At 39.0% G+C, this 15,141-nt stretch overlaps 1 protein-coding gene across 11 annotated transcripts in view; it reads right to left on the bottom strand.

Annotated features, from left to right (window-relative positions):
• Nucleotides 1-14,405, bottom strand: part of ubr4 (ubiquitin protein ligase E3 component n-recognin 4) — a 65,440-nt gene extending 51,035 nt beyond the window's left edge. For all 11 annotated transcript variants that reach the window (XM_061835549.1, XM_061835576.1, XM_061835565.1 and 8 more), the window contains exons 1-13: nucleotides 14,251-14,405; nucleotides 10,578-10,675; nucleotides 10,348-10,451; nucleotides 10,065-10,194; nucleotides 7,122-7,261; nucleotides 6,912-7,011; nucleotides 5,581-5,722; nucleotides 5,364-5,488; nucleotides 3,049-3,173; nucleotides 2,871-2,930; nucleotides 2,581-2,771; nucleotides 274-373; nucleotides 42-179 (exon numbers count right to left, since the gene is read on the bottom strand). In XM_061835549.1, the coding sequence (XP_061691533.1) occupies nucleotides 42-179; nucleotides 274-373; nucleotides 2,581-2,771; nucleotides 2,871-2,930; nucleotides 3,049-3,173; nucleotides 5,364-5,488; nucleotides 5,581-5,722; nucleotides 6,912-7,011; nucleotides 7,122-7,261; nucleotides 10,065-10,194; nucleotides 10,348-10,451; nucleotides 10,578-10,675; nucleotides 14,251-14,375 (1,578 nt within the window). In that variant the 5' untranslated portion in view covers nucleotides 14,376-14,405. The remainder of the gene's footprint in view (nucleotides 1-41; nucleotides 180-273; nucleotides 374-2,580; nucleotides 2,772-2,870; nucleotides 2,931-3,048; nucleotides 3,174-5,363; nucleotides 5,489-5,580; nucleotides 5,723-6,911; nucleotides 7,012-7,121; nucleotides 7,262-10,064; nucleotides 10,195-10,347; nucleotides 10,452-10,577; nucleotides 10,676-14,250) is intronic.
• Nucleotides 14,406-15,141: the final 736 nt, after the last annotated feature.

Genomic DNA, 15,141 nt, shown 5'->3' with positions numbered 1-15,141 from the left:
TTATTAGGAGGTGGGGGAGTGATAGTCATAATTGATAGTACCTTTTTGTAGGCGGTGGAAAGAAGGGTGAAGAGAAGGTTGGTTAGGGGTACAGAATCGGTGAGCCTTTGGACCCTCTGGATAGAAGTGCTCTGCGCCATGATGTTGAGCTCAGCGGGTGGCCCATCACTTGCCCAACCCTGCAGGGATAGATAGAGATGGGTCATGGATTGGTGAAAACCTTAAAAATTCATTAAAAAAGCACCAATGTAATCTGACAACAAACCAACTTACTCTATGCAAGGCCTCAACTTGCAAATCCTGGAAAAGTGATGTTAAAAGCTTGATAGCGTGGTTGGCCAAGATCACAGATAAAACTCCAAATCCTTGGTGTCTTAAAAAAAGATAAGAAGAACTAGTATCATAATTTATGGATTTAATTTAATGTTTTCAAGGACAATGAAGGTGATTGTGTGTGGCTACTATTGAGATTGTGGGCCAACTACAGCCAGCGGGCCACATCAGACCCATTGACCATCTCAATCCGTCCCAAAGACTGGTTGAAAATTGCTCAAATAATACTAAAATTATGACTAGATTCATTTGACCTTGTCTGTAATGCAGATTGATTCCACCAGGTAGCACAGTAGGTACAGGGATACATTGACTGGAGTTTGGCTGTTCTGAGTATACTGAGCTACAATCCTGAACCCTTCTTAAACTCGGAGTGGACCAAAACAAATCCACTTCAACAGTGAGTGTTGAATGGCAACTTCCTCGAGAAGCACAAACAACTGGCAGTTACCGGTACTTTGTAATTCATGATAAACACGAAAAATATCACGCGTAAAATCTGTTACGAGTAGTAAAAAAATAGATATTGAAAGACGTCGCTTCTTTTGTGTAGTCTTGTCATTAATTTACATGTTAATTTCATAAACGTTAACTATGCATGCCTACTCCTAAAGAATCAGTATTCACCCGTAAACAGGAAATGCAAGTTAACCGTACTGGCCATGTTCGGAAGTGATGCCAAAAGCATGTTCCGAGCTGCTTCATGTACTGCGAGCGCATTTACGTCAAAAGTCATCAACATCATGAGCCATATCAAAGGAAATTCAGTTTCACCAGGCGTGCTCAATGCGTTGATCGCAAGGCAGTTTTTTTGGTTGATCGTCGTCGTTGATGGGCAGGTCCAAAAAAAAAAAAAGACGCTTGATTCAGGTGTGGCTAATACGTCGAGTGCACGCACATAAATGCACGTTCTTGCAAGCCGCCCTCCTATTTAAGGCATCGTGGTGATGGGCGCGTGCACCCACAATTTCACCATTCCCATACTGTTTTTATTTTCATTTGTAAAAACTCTATTTGGTTATTGTTACTTTTTTTATTTACACAAATAATAGTTTTACTGGTGTGTTTAAGTGTGCAATGGATTGGAGGGGTCATACTGAATTGCATTGTCATCAATTGGTTATGGAGGTCAAGGAGTGTCTCACTAAAGGACTTACCCAATACCTCTCTTAATATTTACAATGAAAAGTAAAAACTTTCAACCCCATTATAGTCCGGACTGTGAAATGGTTTAATGTGCTGCACGGCTGACATCACATAAGTATCTAACACCCACTCATTTTCACGTTTATGTACATGGGTGCACACACGTGCAAACACACACACACACACACACACAAACACACGCACGCACACACAGTTGTCTTCACGGACCACAATTGGCATTAGTGATGGGCACAGCAGTTCTTTTGAGTGTACTGGATCCCTCTAATCAGCTCCTCAAAAAGATTTGTTCAACGAATAATTCAGATCGTTTCATAAAATAATTTCAGTGCTTCCTTATTCTGTTATTGATCAATCCCTGAAGCTCACATTCACCCAACACATTCACTACTATACGTGTTGGTGTTGACTTGTATTTTAAAGGAGAAAAGGCGGCATCTTACAAAAAAAAAAAAAAAACATTTGTATGGAGCGAGCTCGGCTACCGACCATCCTTCCGTGTCCACTCTTGACCTCTTGCCAACCATCGTAATGTTTCTGGAACTTTTCTGTAACACTAATCAGCATTCATCTCTCTGACAGTTAAGAGTCTTTGAAGAAGTGTTCTGAGAATATTGTGTTTGTTTAGGTACTTTCTGCACTATGCTGTCATGTCAATTCTGCTGATTTAACTTGTGTGGGATACATTACCAAGTAATGAGTACAGTAAAGCGATTTTTGGGGGGAGGTACTGTGGATAATTAACACTCTTGCCACTTGGCAAGTGCTTTTCTGAGAATTGCCGCAAAAAAACGAACACCAAATCCAAACTTCTGTTTCTGTCAAATTTTAAAAGTCAATGTGGCCCCTGAACCAAAAAGTTTGCCCACCCCTGTTGTACACTATACTAATGAGGAACCAATAAACATTTTCTATTATATGTAGATTTGAATTGAAAGATGAGATTCTACCAACTTAATTTTTTATTTAAAAACAAATCAATAGACATTAACAATACTAAAATAATTGTAATAATTCCTAAGCTGAATTTATTAAGTTCTGTCACCGCTTTTCACATAAAACATCACGTATCCAGTAATTTACCCCTTGGCAGGACCCAATTTCGGTGACCCAGCACCATCCTTAGTGCGAGCAGCAATATCCCGGACACGCAAGGCAGCCAAGGGATCTTTCTCTTTGCCTTTATCTGCCAAGGCTGTGGGGCTCAGGTTTACAATCAGGTATAGGCTGTTTAAAAGGCACCATGCGCCAAGCAGCTGGAAGTTCTGATAATGCTAAAGAACACAACACCAAACCACTGAGTATAATGCAACATAAAACTGAAATTCATATATAAACAGCGCTGCTGTAGTGTTAAGTGGCCTGGTGCTCACCTCTCCACCAGCTCGCCGAGAATTGCTGATGGCTTGCCCGATCATTTCATAGATCTCCAACTGTTGCAAACACGGTACATACTTGAGTCAAATTATTCACTTCACAAGAATTCGTCACTACCAAAATATTACAGTACTAACAATCAAGGAGTACAAATATTGCAGTAATAAAACTCACACATTTCTGAACTATTGTTGCAGCGTCATTTTCATAGTCCTCCTCTTTAGTCCCTGTGGAGGTAGAGCGAAGCTGCAAGCCACTACCTACTTGTAGAATGGCCATGCAGGTGGCCACGCTCACACCTAACAAAGAAAAGATTTTTTTTTCACTCCCATGTTTTATATTTTACTTTGTCATTTGCATGCGTCAACAAAAGGGTAAGTATTGTATGATTAAAACACCCTTATGACACAATTACCGGTACATTTGTTGATTAAACAGGGTCGGCTCACAGTAACAGAAATGAGAAAAGCCTCAGAAAACAAAGTCTGGACCGCGACAGGAGAGGGCTCTACATTGTTACCCAGTTTAACTTAATTGTCATTATGCATTGCAATCCAATGCAATTGACATTTTCAAAATTCTACCACATATAATGCATATTTCCATACAAACCGGCAAATGATGTAGCCAGGTTGTCTGAGATAAAGTGAAACAGCCACACCCCCACAACTAACCATCTTGCCAAAAATTGTCAAAAGTTGTCCAAAACCCTTGGAAATAAGTCCAAAATTTTCAGAGGCTAATGTAAGCCTGGGAATAGAGACAACTAGGTATTCTTAAACCATGGAGAAGGGCAGCCAGGTCAAAGAGGGTCCAGACTGTTTTCTACGGCTTTGCAAATGAGCATTCATACCCTTTACAGGCTTGTAGCATAACTGCAGTGTTTCATTGCAGTTGTTCTAAATCTAGAGCGTATGAGCTGTTACTTGGAAAAGCGCATTTCCAGTTAAATTATCTTGTATTATTTATTCCTGGAGTGCCAATTAGAAAATGTATATACCGAACAACTTACTTCCCTGTTAGCTTCAGGCCAATCCGCTAAACTGTTGACCTACTTCTGCATTCAGTAAAATGCTAAGCACTTCTTCCCAGTTCAGGTTCCTGAGGAGGGGGGCCACGGCAAAGCAACCGCAGGGAATTTAAATGTCTATAATAGTACTACAGAGCCACTAATGGTTAGAATATTCAATGTTTAGGATTTGTGCGTGTTCACACATGGCTCGAATTAAGCGGTCTTGCATCACAGTTTGAGAGTCCAGTCAAAATGCGACCTTTGTGCCTCAAAATACAAATTGAAAATAAAAAAATGTGAATCAGTTTTACCACTGATACAGTCATGGGAAAGGAAATACACAGTGGTGTATGGGACACAATGCGATTATGTCACCATTGCATAGAAGATGAGGAAGCTATTTGTTGAGGAGGAGGAACAACTGTTGCAACAGTAAATTCAATTCCCCAGTGATATGTTTTAATTGTTTCATAATTCCCTTGCTTCGGGTACTGTGTGATTAAGATGCAAAAACAATTGTTCATCAAAATTAGAAGTGATTACCTAAACTGCTCATCAATGAAAATTTTTTAGCCTTTTTTACATAAAAATTCTTTTAATTAAACAGATTTTGAACAAATTTGGGTTCAAACAATAACATGTAATCAAGCCATATTTACTGGTTACAATGCTGAAAAATATTGCAAAAAGTAATTAGCCCCTTGTTAAATCATGAATGAATTGTCACAACTGAATCATAATTTGGCTTTTTACTGATTACACTCAAACATGATTACCTCCAAATCTGTTCAATCAATTAATCACAAACAGAATCTGTCCCAAAAAAATTAAGTTGCAAAAAAGATTTAAAAAAAAAAAAAGGGGGGGGGGCAACAAAATGACACAAACCAATCAAATTCAAGAAGACTCAAGAAGGTAATTGACATATCAGTCTGGAAAGGGTTCCAAAGATATTTCTCAAGCTTTAAGATTGCAGCGAACCAAAGGCATTAGCCATTAACCTCAAATGGAGAAATTATGAATCAGTGATGAACTGTTACAGGAGTGACCATCTTAGAAAGGTTAGCTGTTTCTTGGTTATACTGACTGCTATAGTAACTTCCTCTCTGTTCGGAACCTGTTTTTAGTGCAGCAGTGCATGCTAGCTAGCAACGATGAATAAACCTGGAATTTAACTCAAATTTGATGAGGGTCCATACGATTAAAGGGGTGATAAAATATTTAGGTTGAAACACTGGGGGAAGAAATCCTGCACCATTTTTTAAAGTTTTCCCCTGCGCACTATTTTTTAAGTTATTTTTAAGTGCTGTTAGAATCATGGGGGGAGGGTCCTTGGAAAAATGTCTCTACTCACGGTAAGAGGTCACAGGACCCCCCAAAAATTGTGAATACCAACTTTCAAATACTTTTTATATGCAGAAAATTACTGTTGTCAAAATGTCCCAGATCAATAACTCAATAAAGAATGATTGCCTACCAGCATAGAGACAACTCAAAGCCAGGACAGTCATGTCCAGTAATCTGCCTGGTGTCAGTGGCTCCAGTACAGGCAGAGAGAGTGTGTCCAAAGCCATGGTTACATCAATCACCAGTGAATGAAATCTGGTTATGGGTAAGTTGACGCATGTTCATGTTCACATTAGACAAAAAGTGACAAAAAAAAAAAACACGTGTACACACACAAACAAATATACCCATTGCGGACAGCTGTTGCATCAGCTACTGTGGCAGGCATAATAAAGAAAGAGTTTGCTGATACGGCATCTTGGAAACGGTTAATGTAACGTAGAAAGTAGGGCAGGTTGAGACATACTCGCAGCAACTTCTCAGACCCACCTGAGAAGACAAAATAGGAAGAATCTCTTACACAGTTTGCCTAAAACTGGCAGACCAGAAGCCCTTTTCACAAAGTTTCCTCAAACCTGCTTATTCAGACATAACAGTTAAACTTGCATTTATTAGCCTATTCCTTTGCAAGTGCTTTCCACACAAAAATGCGAGAGAATCAAGTTTCGATTGTCAAACTTTATTTATATTTTCCACTATTTGTTTTCACTGTTATAGGTAGGTACATGCTTCCACTACGACACTAGAGGACAGTCAAGTTGAACCCCAGATCTCTATTTACGTAATTAAAATGGGCGCTAACTTACTGTAATTAAAGTACTTTGTTGTAATGAAATTACTTCACACATACCTAAACTTTAGAGCACGATTCAATATAATGCCGGCATGTTTACATAGAAGCATTAGTGCTAGCACTAGCTTGCTAGGGTACATAACATTTTGTTGCCTGCTTGCGAACCTTATTGTATGAAAAGTACATAAAAGATACCGCAAGCAATCCTTGAATTAAAGTCCCCTCCCGAGGATCAGTGACCACCAGAAAAGGTTTTTCCCCATTTTGGTCTTATACCACAGACCACCCGATCCATTGTTGTTGTCGCCAAGATAACAAGTGTATCTGGTCAAGTATGAGTTGATGCCCAGTGATTATAAAAGATGGTATGTGGTGTATTGGAATACAACATTTTACTGTAGTAACCTGCCAGTGCAAACGTGAAATACCACATTTGTCTTGTGGCCTGATCCAGGCTCTTTATGTTGTCTGTTTCAGACATGTTGTCTGTCCCACATCGCCATGTTTTGTTTTTGTTTTGTTTTTTTAAATGGTGGTCAGATATTTACAGTACTACGTCAAGGCTCAACATGGCTCAAAATAAACTAGCTTTTGGATTAAAATATATTTTCTATGATCGGAACACGAAGAAAATGTTTTTTGCACACCCGATCATTGACATCGTTGATTGGATCAGGGAATTATGACAAAGCCAGTCAGGTCAAAATGCTAATTTACATTTTATATCAGTGTAAAGTCTAGTAGATATTCTTCCAATGATGGTTCCATTTAATTTTTAAGAGAAGAATCCTGACATAGAATATAGTGTACACTATTAATATGTTCCTGTGCCTCCCATTTGATATAAATTGTGCATGTGCAAGGTGTCATAAATTTTGTACTCACCCAGTTCTTGTAAACTTGACACATTCTGAGAGACAAATGCATTCTTCATTTTGGCCTGAACAGCTTGGTCAGATGTCTGGTCATCACAATCACTCTCTGCCTATAAAGAGGGAATCATGAGAATTACAAGTAAAAATGCATGGTTGTAACTCACGCACATCCTTGAATCGTTTATATGATATGATAAAGAGTATATTTAGCATAACTTACCTGTATGTGTGATGAAGGGGTCAAAAGAGTGCTCAGGTCTGGGTTAAAAACTGAAGTCAGCTGATTAAAGAAGTTCATCTGTACTTCTTTGTGTTTCAGTTCTGGGTTCACAGCACTGGGCGCCTCCTTCTGATCCTCTACTGTAAAAACAAAACCACAATTAATCTCAGGATTCTAATTTACAAACTCATCGTTCCATAGGAGTATTGGGACCATTTTATAGATGAATAGCAACAACATTACCCACTGTACAAATGCAGTTGAAACTCACAATACAAAAATGAGAAAGAGAAATTATGCCAAATAGCAAAATTTCATTCATGGCTATGGACTGATATCACTAAAAATACTAAATACTAAAAATACTAAAAATACTTTTTCATCATCAGTCAATATCAATATAGGATGGAAGCTAAATTTCTGGACTAATAAAGGAGAGGGGTCAGCAGTGTCCGTTAAATATAAACATTTCATTGGGCTAAAACACCAATACAGTACAAAATAATTGTTTAGTACTTTTATCCTGGCCTAAAATTCATAGTCAAACATGTTTGTAACTAAATATTAAAATAAAGCTTAAAAATGTTTGAAAAAAGTTAGTTTATCCAAACTTCACTTGCTGATGCATGGGAGAGGAGATAAATTCCAACTGAACACTATTCTACATCCGTTAAATCAGAAGTCCATTTAATCGAAGTTCCACTATATAGGCGAAAAGTTTGGAAATTTGTGGTCATTTTGGTTTTGCAAAGTTTCACAAGAAACAATAGTTAAATATGACTGCGGCAATCACGTCTCTGCTAAAATGCTTCCGTGCATCAAGCTAACTAGGAGTGGGTCTATTTATGCCATGATTGGTTTGGCAAAGAGAAACTTGTTGCAACAGTCTTTTGAAGAGAACATTTTGACGGTAATTTTGTAAATTCAGTGTTGAAACACTTTCTACAGGAGGTATTCATTTTCACAGAATTGTGGTGTCAACATAGCAAACCATTCTATATGAGTGTGCTCTTTGTAGATCTAGAGAAAGCCTATGACAGAGAACCAAGAGAGGAACCGTGATACTACATACAGAAGTCTGGTGTGGCGGAGAAATAGAATAGTACAGGACATGTATGAGGGCAGCAGAACAGTGGTGAGGTGTGCGATAGGAATAACAGAAAAATTTAAGGTGAAAGTGGGATTGCATCAGGGATCAGGTCCGAGCTCCTTCCTGTTCACTGTGGTAATGGATAGGCTGACAGATGAGGTTAGACTGGAATCCCCTTGGACCATGATGTTTGCAGATGATATTGTGATATGCAGTGAAAGCAGGGAGCAGGTGTAGGAAAAATTGGAAAGATGGAGGTATGCACTGGAAAGGAGACCGAATGAAGATTAGCCAAAGTAAAACAGAATATATGTGCGTGAATGAGAGGGGTGGAGGGTGAAGAGTGAGGCTACAGGGAGAAGAGATAGCGAGGGTGGACGACTTCAAATACTTGGGGTCAACAATCTAGAACAATGATGACTGTGGTAAGGAAGTGAAGAAACAGGTCCCACCAAGTTGGAACTACTGTTGGTGGTAAGGCCGGCCATGATGTACGGATTAGAGACGGTGGCACTTAAGAAACAACAGGAAGCAGAACTGGAGGTGGCCGATATGAAGATATTGAGGTTCTCGGTCGGACTGAGCAGATTGGATTATTAGATTATTATAGTATTATATATATAATATTATAGTATTAGAAATGAGCTAAATAGAGGGACATCCAAAGTTGGATGTTTTGGGGACAAAGTTCGAGAGAGCAGACTTCGATGGTTTGGACATGTCCAGTGGGGGGTGGGGGTTGAGTGAGTGAATGAGTATATTGGTAGAAGGGTGCTGAGGATGGAGCTCCCAGGCAAAAGAGCGAGAGGAAGACCAAAGAGAAGGTTAATGGATGTGGTGAGGGAAACATGAGGACAGTTGGGGTTAGAGAGGAAGATGCAGGAGATAGGCTAAGATGGAAAAAGATGACACGCTGTGGCGACCCCAAACGGGACAAGCCGAAAGGAAAAGCAGCAGCAATTCCTGAAACTTGGCATCATTGGGCCTTTACAAGTCCAAAATTATTTAAGTCAGTGACAGAATTACCAACAAAAGTTACTTTGATTGAAAAATAGCAGTGAACATTCTGTCTCTCCCAACAGGCCAGATTGGAATCCTTTTGGGCCAGGTCTGGCATGGGCCACGTTTGACACCACTGTTCTTGCCAATACCTCATATTTTCAAACCAGGCAAGTGAATTTGCTGGCCAATTAAGTACTGTTATTCCATGATAACCAGGTATTGTTGGTTTTGGCTTTGTGGCGTGGTGCCAAATCCTGCTGGAAAATAAAAACATTGTCTGCAAAAAGCTTGTCATCAGTACCGTGCATGAAGTACTTGAATATTTTCTGGAAGACAGCTACATTGACTGTGGACTCGATAAAACACAAACCTACAACAGCAAATGACATGGCTCCCCAAACCATGACTGTGAAAACGTCACATTGGACATTAAGCAGTTTGACTTTTGTGCTCCCCCATTTTCCTCCACATTCTTTTCTTGTAAATCCATCCATTTTCTTATCCGCTTATCCTCACTAGGGTCGCAGGCGTGCCACAGCCTATCCCAGCTATCACGGGGGGTTTAAACCATGAACCGGTTACCAGCCAATCGCAGGGCACATAGACAACGAACAATTCAAACTTATATTTATAATTATGGGCATTTTAGAGTATTCAATTAACCTACCATATAGGTTTTTGGGATGTGGAAGCAAATGGGACTACCTGGAGAAAACCTGAGAGGTACAAGAGAAGATCCAAACGCCACAAATGAGGCCAGATTTGAACACAGGTCCTCAGAACTGTGAGGCAAATGTGCTAACCAGTCACCCACTGTGTCATTTTCATTAAAGTAATAATACCCATCTTACCATCGGAAAGTGTTTTAACAGTTTGAGGCAACTTAGCAGACTTCATCATTGCAGTGAAAGTAATGATTTCTGTCCGGTCCAGTCTGCTACTGCCAGTGCAAAGTCCTTTTATTAGAAGAATCAGGTGTTTCTGCAAAATAATTTGAAGCATCATTTGATTTAAAGGCAGCATTGAATAAATTACAAAAAAGTCCATATACACCTCAAACAATATGAAAACAGTGGCGGTAAACCGCTTTTAATGGTAAAAATGAATTAAAACCTCAAAAGGGGTTGATCTCACCTGTGACACTGCACATGCTTCATCTGGGTTCTCCAGGCGTAGCAAAGAGAATTCAATCAGAACTTTGCATGCCGCAGCAACTGAGAGCAATTGATTCCTTGGTACTAAAAAAGGAAAATAATTAATAACTGGGTACAATAAACGACAAGATTCAGACTTTTTCTTCTACGGTCGTCCACTTCACAGAAGAAGGAATCACAATTAAATGAAAGAACCTGGATGTTACGTACTTTGCCCACATACTGTGGTGATGTAATGCGCAGAGAGCGCCACGAATGAAGAGTAGAATGGCTCATACTGTTTGTCATGATGAAGAATGTCCAATTCACTGTTAATGAAAAGTCAAATCATTCATTACGTGTTGAATACATTCATCTGATTATAACATTGTATGCGCTTGTCACTAATTATTTCTAGATCACACACTACAGATCTGTAGGGCCTCTTAATTTGGACTAATCCAGTTTGACAACTAAAACTAGAATAAAATTGGAGAAAGAATAAAGATGCGTAGAATTTTACTCCCATGCCCCATTTTTATTAGAGGATATTATTGTTGTGGTTCATACACATAATCATGGGGGAGCTGTTTTTAATATTGTGTCAAAAAGTATTTGAACAAGGTATTGGGGAAGAGATATTATCATCCAGACTTTTTTTTGTCTTTTCTGGGATGAATCAAATTATCCATGTCTATAATGGGGCACGGGGGTGAGGAGTGACATTGAGCTACATCTAAATCACAAGGATAAACAAGTCTGCTGAGACTGATACTTTTCGTGAAAATAAATGGTCCCAGAGTTGGGAAGAAAAATTAAGTGAACTCTTGGGTATAATAATTGGTTTACCCTCCTCTGACAGCAATAACATCAACTAAACTTTTCCTCCAAGTCCACATCAGGGGTGCACAACAGTCAGGATGAATTTTGGAATATTCCTCTTGAAAAAACTGTTGCAGTACTAATATAACAAATACTTGGATATTCCACAAAACCACTGGCAAAATAATCTGTGGATGGATTACATAAAAGTTAACTTGCTTTGGAGGAACATACAATGCCATGTAAATTTTGTTCCACTTCACAATTGTGTCCCACTTGTTGTTGATTCTTGACAAAACATGAAAATTTTACATCTTTATGTTTGAAGTCTGAAATGTGGTCAAAGGTTGAAGAGTTCAAGGGGGCCAAATACAGGGAATCCTCGGGCTAAGACGGACTCGACCTAAAACGTTTCGACTTTACAACCCCCGTCCGCCATTTTGTCTGGCTAATGCTTGTCCGTGTTTGTGCGCCGGGAGTATCTTCGCATTTTTTGCCCCAAAGAAGAAAGCTGAGTCTTTTAGCAATGCTTCTGCAGCCATAAGAAAATCCATTACCATGGAAAGGAAGCTCACGATTATAAAAAGATGAGAGAAAGGAGAGACAGCAACACTACCAAGGCTTTAGTCGGTCGACCGTAGTGACAATTGTTAAAGACAAAGCCCATATTTTAGCGCATGTGAAGGGTTCCGTTCCTATGTCGGATACAATGATCACAAAACGAGGTTCTTTTGATACTTGTCGAGATGGAGAGGACTGAGGACCAGGATCCAATAGCTAAGCACAGCCTTCCCTTCTTCTTATTCATCTACCTCTCAGCAGAAATGCTAAGTACATCAACTAGTTTATTTCAATGTATTTGTTTTTTTATACAAAGTATTTTGATGCAAATTCTGACTTTAATGGTGGAATCCGATTTAAGTCGAAATTCGAGTTAAGTCCGTACTGTAGGAACGGATCTCAGTCGTAGACCGAGGACTCCCTGTACTTTCACAAGGCACTATATTGAAATTAAAATGGTCATATTTATCAATAGTGTTTAAAGTGCATGTTTTGTGTCAATTATTTCTTCAGTCATTGTTTCTTTTGTTTTATAATTTGCCACTTATGCGATTCTGTTTGCTATGGTGTGATAATTTTACTTTTAATATCACGCCGTGAGTGTGAACATGTTGATGAATGACTTGACTAGGCTAAGTATGTGGGAGAATCTATTTATAAACGTAAGATTGCAATTGTTCCTCACTGACTTTGTGACCGCCACCTTAGTAGTAGTAGTTTACATACACGCTAAAACACACACTATCATGCATGCTAACAATGTAACCCGTGTTCAGTTGTACTCTACTGGATTAGTCTCACAACATTTACATAATTTGGAACCCTGTGTGGACATAAAGCGAGCCATGTTATAGGGTGACGTGTCCATTTAGGAGAAAATATGACTTTTAAGTACCCTTTATGGTTGTGAAAATACAGTACATTATGGGGAGAAGAGGATAATCCGCAAGTATGCAGGACCGTGAACTGGCAAGGGCATACTGTATTTGGAGACAAACAAGAGCGTTTAACAGTTTAATAATAAATGTCTTTGAAGAGCATTCAACTGAATATAGGTTGAAAAGAAGTTGCAAATGATCGCACTTATTTATTTTAAAGAACATCCCAACTTCTTTGTATTTGGGGTTTGTAGATTGTCGGAGCAGAAAAATTCACAATTACACTTAGGTTATACCTACATATTATAATTTAACATCCTCCACTACACAGTATTATTATTGTTTCCACAGCTTTTACTAACATTTACTGAGGTATTATTTCAGTCACAACAAGAATACAACACTGACTCCAGAAATTATTTGTGTAAACACAGCAGTGTATACTGCTTTGCTATTTTTCTTTTTTTATTTGGCGGGTGGGGGGCGAGGGGTCACTTAGAAATCATTAGGCTTACTACATACTTGCCCATATTTTTGAAAGATTTCCGAAAACAAGGTAAAAAGAAAAATAACGGGAGTCTGGATGCCTTGGTTCTACCACCCTAAACTCGATGATTGAGAATCTAAAGAAGACATACCAAAAAATATTTTTTAGCAAGCCCATTAGTACAGCAAAAGTATATTACTGTGTGCGCACACGAGTATATACATTGATAGTGACAGTAAGATAAAAAATGACAGGTAATAATGCTATTCATCTGAGAAAATGCCCTTATTTTGTGAAACAAAACCATTTTTTGAATAAACTGTCTAGACTGCATTTCGAGTGATCTTTAATGGAATTCTTTAAAAAATGAGGACATTTCAAACCTGATAATCTTTTGAACAGTAGTATATACTCTTAGTTATTTTTGAATACTTTTTTTCTTTATTACTGCACTTAACTTTGTAAGAATGGGTCACAAATTAATTAAGGTGATTGTTAAGAACCTAAACAGATGTTTTCATATAAAATACGAGTACCGGGACGGGAGCAAAGGTCGCCCTACTATGATCAACACACCCACCTGCCATCATTCACACAACTAGACATATTTGTTAGAATGCAGTAGATAACGTGCTTGAAATGACACTATGATGCTGGCTCAGCTATTTAGAATTAATCTTTTGCAATAAAAATTAACATCTATCTGGCTATTTTTTCTTTCGTTTTCCAGTCCTTTTCTCGGGCCCATGCTAGCTCTATTACTTGTTTGGTTAGCTAGCTAATGATGAAGCAATTTTTTTTCAAAAGATTTCACAATAACATTATAAAAGCGTATACGAGAAGACACGTTCGTGGATTCATATTTAAGTTTGTACTGAGGTTCGAATGAAACTGTGCACCCAATTAGGTGACACTTAAAAGCAGTTGAAGTATAGTTATGTTAGCTAAGGCCAGCAGCTGACTTGATGCCAATGCAAGTTAAGCTCAAACAGCCAGCTAGCCGCTAACCTCGGAGGAGCTAATGCTAGCTGACTGACGTTTCCCCATCCATTTGACTAGCCAGGCTACGTTAGCAAGCCAGCGCACCCCTGACTGAATACAAGCGGTGTTCGCGCAAAAACGCAGGGCAGCCACATGCTGACGCCCAGGCACTTACCTGTTGATAATGGACCCAATAAGCTGCGGTAGCTCCTTCATGTCAAACGCGGTGTACGAAGCTGATAAAAGCGGCCGCACCGCCTCAGTCCATTCGTGTTCCCCATTTCCTCCGCTCGACGCCATCTTGAAATCCCATAGAAGAAAAAACTAGTTTGGGGAGAGAAGAAAGTGAGTGTGTAAATCCGAAGGGGGCGCTGTCAGACCATGAACGCCTTCCACTAAGAACATTGCGATCTCTCAACATTTTCTTTCTTACACCAACACCTCGAATTCACGTCATAAGGTCAAATATTACGTTAAATGTGTTTCGCCCCGCTCAACCTTGATACTTTTTAATATTTTTACCTGCCAATGCAACGTACAAAGAGAAGTCACAAAGAAATAATTGGAGTAAATACCACGTATGGACTAGTTAATGTGTGGGGAATTTAAAAAAAATAAGGAAAATTATCTCGGAGAATTTTTTAAAATACAGCCCTGAAGCAAGCGTTCACGAGCCCGGATGTCGTCAGCTGCTGTACTGATCTTTAGTTTAAAACGTCGGCGTGTCCGCCATATTAGATGTGGCATATCTGTGATTTTTTTTCGGGTAGGCTGTGGGAAATTGCCCAACTTCACTTGATTGATCCGAAAAGGAGTATTTATTTACATAAAAAAAATACGTATCTTTATTTGTTCATCCAGTTCAGCAATGGTATCCGAAAATTACAATTTATTTACGAGGAATGATGTGTCTTTGTTTGTTCATCAATGCCAGTGAATGCAGAACAATTGCAGATGCAGAACAAAATGCAACGTGTAACAAAACATGCAGAACAAAATGCAACGTGTAACAAAACATGCAGAACAATGACCGTCGGGGACCTGGCAGTCATAGTAAAGGGGTCAT

Source organism: Syngnathoides biaculeatus, chromosome 2 (assembly GCF_019802595.1).
Source record: "Syngnathoides biaculeatus isolate LvHL_M chromosome 2, ASM1980259v1, whole genome shotgun sequence".
NCBI lineage: Eukaryota > Metazoa > Chordata > Actinopteri > Syngnathiformes > Syngnathidae > Syngnathoides > Syngnathoides biaculeatus.
Note: the sequence above shows the minus strand (reverse complement) of the source record. Positions and strands in the feature narration are given on the sequence as shown.